The sequence below is a fragment of the Ruditapes philippinarum genome, unplaced genomic scaffold, assembly GCF_026571515.1.
Source record: "Ruditapes philippinarum isolate M1 unplaced genomic scaffold, ASM2657151v2 ctg10021_1_1_1_1, whole genome shotgun sequence".
Taxonomy (NCBI): Eukaryota; Metazoa; Mollusca; class Bivalvia; order Venerida; family Veneridae; genus Ruditapes; species Ruditapes philippinarum.
Genome location: NW_026864004.1, coordinates 21,988 through 29,099, shown reverse-complemented (window position 1 = coordinate 29,099; position 7,112 = coordinate 21,988). Strand labels below are relative to the sequence as shown.

The following is a 7,112-nucleotide window of genomic DNA, read 5'->3' as shown; positions in this document are numbered from 1 at the left end:
GTGTTCAACATTTAATAAGAAGAAGTGGAATTATGAATTTACAAGCAACCTTTAATTATAGCAAAAACATGTTTGTAGTCTTAATTTGGGTCATGTTGGGCTCCTTGCCGGTGGTCCTGTGTTGCTTTATCGTGTGTTGTTGCGTTCGTTGAACATCGCCCTTCCTTGTTGATCTAATTATCATATTTTACTTCTCTTCTCGTGGCAATGGTAATTATTATCATCGTTGGCAGATATCAAACTGCAAACATGTGTATGGTTTCTAGCTTGTAAAGAAATAAATGAACTAATTTTTTTTTTTATACAATTAAACGTCAATTTCTGTTAAATTATCAAAATTTTTAGTGAAAAAGAATTCATGTGTTCTAAAGTCAAATGAGAATTTTTTGAAAAGAAAATATAAAATAATTTTGAACTAGAAAATAACCCATGAATAATGTTTGAGTATTTTTGAAAAATTCCCAAAAAATTTATTTAAACCTTTTCTAATTGTTTTGGGTATTTTAAAGCATTTTGTCATTTTAAAAATTGCGCATCCCGGGCTACTGTATATATACCCTAAAAATGATGGCCCTCATGTGAAGGTTTAAGACCACCGTTAAAGATATTTTAAGTCAACTTATTTTGGGGGACCTGACATTTTAAAAAAAGGGGAAGTCCAAGGTACAAAATTTTTTTTCTTCTTTGTTCAATTTTTGATTTAACGAAACTAAATGCTTCTAATTTTTTACAAGGTTTTTTAAATTTAGCGTTTACAGATTAAGTAATTAAAAGTAAAACATAATTTTGAGAACGTAAAAATTGCCACGTATTACATTTAAATGAACTGAAAAAGGGTAGATGACATTCTTCTGATTACTTATTTTATTAACCCTCATATATTTGTAAATTAATGTTAATTTCCTTTCACCGATATCAAAACTGGTCATGTTGTTTATTTATTAAAGTAAATAAAATGAAATAACCGTCGTTGTTTTTCCCGATTCAGCCTCTTTTTTTTGTCGAAGTTTACCACGTAGAGGCATCACCAGAGTGACTTTAACAACCATATAATTTAGGTTTGTTTTTGGCACCCTGGAGTGCTTTTCGAGTAATGTTAGTAAAAAAAGTAAACATACGTTTTCATCGGAAGTTTTTGCAACATAAATAAGTATGCGTCAAAATGAAACAAGCAGACGATTAAAGCATGCAACGTGCTAATAAGTACCTTCTCATAAATGGCAAATAAGTTTTATAGGAATAGTAAAAGTTGTTATACCTGCAAACTCACATCGTACTATATGAGAATCCCTTTTGTTAAACATTATATTATTCTATTTATGAATATTATTAAGTCGCATCAATTCAAAAATTATTTCAATGCATTATGCCTGCACATAAGACTCTCTGGACATGATATGGCAGGACTGAAAATGCTTCTTGAAAATTTTATACAATTCCCTTTTCAAGACCCCCCCCCCTTCCAAAAAAAAAAAAAATGAAAAAAAAATGTATTGTTTTAAAATTGTTATATTTTAGATTTTAAATAAAATGCCAATATGTTTTACAGTCATAGCTCTAGTTAATTTGTGTAACAATTTTGTTTGTTTGTTTTGTTTTAGACGTTTTCGGAACTAAGTGGAGCTCTTTTATAAACAACTTTAATACACTACAATATCAAATTGGTCCAAGGCTAAAACGTACATCTTATCATGAAACATATTTTTATGTTGATGTTAAGCATGGTCATGCTACAGTTTCAATAACTTAGTTTATATATATTGATTATCTATTTAATAATATTTACCCTATGTTTCAGCCGCAGTATTGTCTCTTGTGCTGTTGAATTTCCAGTCTATATATTGCGAATTTCCTATTGAGTATGTCGACTGTGAAAGGTTTCCTGACTTTGTTTTCCGTGATCTGGTTTGTAGAAATAACGTCTTGTTTCAGATACCTGACCGAGACAATTTCCAAAGTGTTGTACAAGAAACGTGCAGGTGATCTATTACAATACTAAATATTTCGAATAGTTATACCGCTCAAACCGGTGCTAGAGGGCGTGGGGGATGTTGTACGTTTTCATTATCCCTCATGTACATACTCGATTCAATCGAATCTGCAATTTTCAAGTACATTTGTTGTGATTAATGCTTCCGGAGGATTTCCTTTTTTACAGATATGTAATGACACTGACTGTGAATTTAGGTCATAAAAATGTTTCATGTAGAAATCCCTACCAAACGTGTAGCAACTTATAGTATTCTTAATGTTCATATGCATACAATGCAAGCAACACTGTAAAACAAAAAAATATTTATTTGATTATGACACTTTTTTAACTTTAACCAGTTTGTACTTTCTAATTATAATTTAAAATAGGTCATAAAGTGTATTTAATTCCAGGAACGAGACGCTTAAATCATCTTACATGAATTGCATGAACGCATTGTCTGGCAAATGTCCAGAGCAATATGTCGAGGTGGCTGCTTTCTTAAGAAAGAAAATGGACATGTTTTGTGACGGTAACGACGTCACGCAGCGGTTCCAATCAGGTATGAAAAATGATTTATACGTTGGGAATTTATTGGATTGTAAGTAGTAAAATCATAAAATGTTCAATATCTCATCCCGACCAATAATCTTAAAGCTTATATATTCAAACAAGGAACAAATTTAATAAGAATATTTTGAACTGAGGATAATACTTAAATACTTAACTAATTTTCTTAGAAAAGTCTTATTTATATACGAATACCGTGCCTCTTTTCTTATGTCCATGCGTATATTATGCAGCAAACAGTTTAACTTAACCGAATTTCCTATTGGACATCATACGAGATATGAAAGTTTGCTACATTAGTATGTCTTTGATACCTATCGATTTACCGAAATGTAACACATACTCGTACTTGTGTGATGGAACGAACGTGAAAAAAGCTTTGCTTTACTCATGCACGGCATTGTATATATCTAGTCGTCGTATGCAGTAAAAATGTGTTCTTCGTACATCACATTACACATGTTAAGAACGAGCATTTCAAAATGCCCTTAAGTCATTGGAGTAAATTCAAGCCAATGTCTGTGAATGATATAATTAGCCTCTTTGAAAATATGCAATATTTTTTTTTGATTGTTGAAACGCATATTGTTTTCAAATCTTCAGTATAGGTTATTCAAATTAGTAAAGCAAAGCAAAGCAAACGTTAATACTTAGTACATAGCTGATCAAAAGTAGCGGCAATTGTGTAATATACAATTTAGTTAATTATTAAAGGACAACATGCGTGCCTTGCATCTGGGACCGTTGTGTTAATTATCAGATACAAGTGTTAATGTCATAACTACAAAAAAACATTATAGCAAAGTAATTTGCCTTGCCGTTATTGACATGTACCATACATATATATTTTTTGAAACAAAAACAAATCAGACTTTTTTCATCCGGCAAGTTTTGATGTACATGTATGTGCTGTCATATTAATTATCTGCTTTGTTTGATAATATTTAGTGAAACAGAATTTGATGTGTAAATGTACATTGTTTTTTTTTTATTTACATTTATCTGCGTAAAGAAATACTGTGATATGATAATAACTAAATGGCAAAATCAGAAATTTGTCGAAGTGTGTTAATATTATAAATTCTGATATCATTGTAAAATGTCGACATTATTTTAAGAGAACTATATCATTTAATGTATGTCATTACTATGTGAATATTTGTAAACATTGTTTTTTGTACATATTTGTCTAGTGGCTCACGACGTGGTTTCCTTCAATTACACTTGCTCTCAGGTTTTCGTGCAAACAATGTACACCAATTGTAATACTGAATTCCTCACTCAGAATGGATTAAATCCTTCATTCCTCGATTCTTTTGAAACGGCGTCTGAAGTTTCTCCGCGGTATGTAAACTTTATTTTATCTTGATAAGTCATTTCAAATTATAGAAGGTATAAATCTAATGTCAATTTTCAAAAATGGCATAATAGTTTTGTGAATGACTCACATACATGTATATGAGTATTTATTGATCTGACAAGTATGTGCTGATGTCCACTGGGGTAAGAAAATTGAAAAAAAAAAAACAATTTGAAAAAGTTAAGATACATTTGAGTAAAGAAAATTATAATAAAAATATATCCTGCATTAAATTGCTAATTGATATTAAGCGCAATACTATGCCACATGTCAATACACTTTTATATATCGTTTTAAGTTATTTTGTTCAATAAAAAAGATTTTCTTGAAAACTTGTGTAAGCGAATGATCTGAAAGTTTCCGCACCAGCTACTGGTATAGACTTACATCAAACTATATAATCTTTCCGAGAAATTATTTCCTGTCGAGACATGTCTTTAGGAACACAGTTGAGTGCTTTTAATGTGAAACTGCATCCAACATCACAAAGTGTGTTTAATGATGTAACTTCCAAAGATTATAACATGTAAGTGCCAGAAAATCACACAATACCAAGCTAACAAATTTTCCATAGCACAAAATCAAAAGAAAGTTTGCAGAGAGTCACTTTTTTGGGTTTACAAATATAATTTTGGATAAACATTGTAGATAATTACAAAAACAACTTTTTTAAACTGTCTATGTCGAGCATTTTATAATGAAAATAAAACTAAAACTACAAGCATACAAAAAAACACTTAAAAATAAACAAACAAAAATCAGAAAAAGAGATCTATCTTAAGCTGCCTCTAGAGTGCAAGGTAATAATTATGTTCTTCTGAACAAGGTACGTCAAAAATGAATATAAGTAATTAGCATGACCTGTGATTCATGACCTGTGATTTACTTGAATTGATTATTTGTTCTTAAAGATTTTGAATGACTTTATAGCAAAGTTAATCCGTTGCGCATAATTGGCTTATTTGTTATCAAACGAAGAAATATAATGTCTTGTAATATTAACCTTTAAAATTATCAAGAAATACATATTGGTTATTTTCACAATGGTTTATTTTTAATAAAGCGTTATATGACAGTATAATTTGCTATTTGCTGCTGAATTAAAGGCAAAATAAGTGTAATAGGTTTAATTTGTTTTTCAATGCACTTCCATGTTCATGATTGTTTAACCAAAGTAAAGGTATTGGATACAAGACGTGTTGCAACTACGAAATAAATTATTTCTTGTGGTCACCTTATATCAGACTTATGAATGAGTATATCATTTATTTTGTAATGTTTATTGCTCTGAAAGTCAGTTTATCTTTTGTGGAGATGTATTATAATGTGATCTTATTAAAAGCATTAGCTTCATTTATTTTAACGTACCTGAATTCCTTTAATTGTTGAAAGTGTAATCAATACCATATATTATCTTAGGCTGATGAGCGCTGTATTTCATTGTACAAAGTCGAAATTGGCACATAACCCAGCTCGGGGCGAAGAATGTGGCAGCTCTTGGCAACAGACCTTACTTAACTTTTGGCTACAAACGCTATTTAGGGGGAGCATATTTCTTAACTTGTCCAATGAAGATGAACAAGAGCTTCTGGTAAGTGCAAGGTTAATGAAATGAAATGAAAAAAAACACATTTAAAGGATATCAAACAGTTCAAAATTAAATTAGTAATCATTCTCCTTATGTGTCATCAAAATACTTTGCTAATGCCTATGTGAGTCAAAGTAATATTTAGTAAACAAATCCACAATTAGTTAACTAATATAAATTGGTAATTAATTGAATTATTTATTTGTTATGCCCCCACAGAGTGGGAGCATATAGCGTTTCACTTGTCCGTCCGAGTGTCCGTTCGTCCGTCTCTCCGTCCGTCCGTACGTCTGTCCGTTCGTCCGTACGTCCCAAAATCTTGTGAACGTAACTCCTCTTAAACTTCCAGGGATGAACAACCTTAATGTGTAGATGATAGTAAAGGAAGGAATTTTTGCTGCGACCAAATTTAACAGAATTATGGCCCTTTGTTGATTTTTTCACTATATACTATGTAGAAATTTTGTGAACGCAACTCCTCTTAAACCGGATGGCAGATTTTGCTTAAACTTCCAGGGATGAACAATCTTAATGTGTAGATGGTAGTAAAGGAAGGAATTTTTGCTGCGACCAAATTTAACAGAATTATGGCCCTTTGTTGATTTTTAGTTTTCAACTTGTGGCACATGTAGTCCAAAAAATATTTGACCTATAGTCATAAGATTGACAGAACAGTGGCGTGTGGGGGCATCCGTGTCCTATGGACACATTTCTAGTTTTGTTTGGTTTTATGGCGCACCCACACAAATGAGATCATATGACGCCGAAACAGGAAAGACGATTTTGTCTATCTTTGGGTGTTACAAATTTAAGCAACACCAGGGGTCAAAACATACTCCACGATCACGCAGGGATTTCTGGTGCCACAGTCTTTAAAGGCAACCCCTCAGCTACAAGGGGGTTGAATAATTGAAGAATTATTATAATTAAAATTTAATCAATGTGTGTTAATGCATTTGAGATATATTTTGCATAGTTATATTTATAATTTATCAGTTCTAAGTTTAAAAAAGTAAGACATATTGACTTATTGAATGATCGAGCAATACTCTTCACTTCATCAAGTTATAAATTTACAATTTCTTCTATATTTCAGGAAATGATAAGTCTTGTTCACCCTTTTCCAGATTTTGTTTGCTCTATGTAATTTAAAATTCAATTCACATTAATTATTAATTAATGTAAATAAATGTTTTTTTCTACATTTTTTTTCAGGCTTTAAGCAGTGACTGATGCATAGCATCTAACTCCCCTTTGAACGACGGAGCAGCATACTTAAATTTCCTATTGTCCTTACAGTTTATCGCATCTTTTATAGTTCAGATATTTTCTGTTAGCACTGAATCATAAACATAACTAATGTAAGATCGAACTCTAACGTATGTTTTTCTTATTATTTTCCGTTCAATGACATAATGTATGACGACATTAGGGCCTTTGTGGTTGCAATGCCAAACCGGAGGTACATAGTCGATACGCTTACACTACTGAAACTGGGTTTTATCTTAAGTAAATACCTATATCTGTTGTGTTGTATATTGTGTTGTGTTAATTACAATTATTTTTATAGTATCTTAAATCAACAAGAATGTGAGGTCTTCTTAAATACAAGGTAGCAATGT

General features: G+C 31.3%; 1 protein-coding gene across 1 annotated transcript; it reads left to right on the top strand.

Annotated features, from left to right (window-relative positions):
- Positions 1-1,798: 1,798 nt before the first annotated feature.
- Positions 1,799-6,880, top strand: LOC132724065 (uncharacterized; the record flags this gene model as incomplete). The annotated part of the gene is made up of 5 exons (XM_060708882.1): positions 1,799-1,979; positions 2,386-2,534; positions 3,736-3,886; positions 5,322-5,493; positions 6,706-6,880. Coding segments are annotated over 5 exons (671 nt in total), but the record flags the coding sequence as incomplete, so codon positions are not given.
- Between the last annotated feature and the right edge of the window lie 232 nt (positions 6,881-7,112).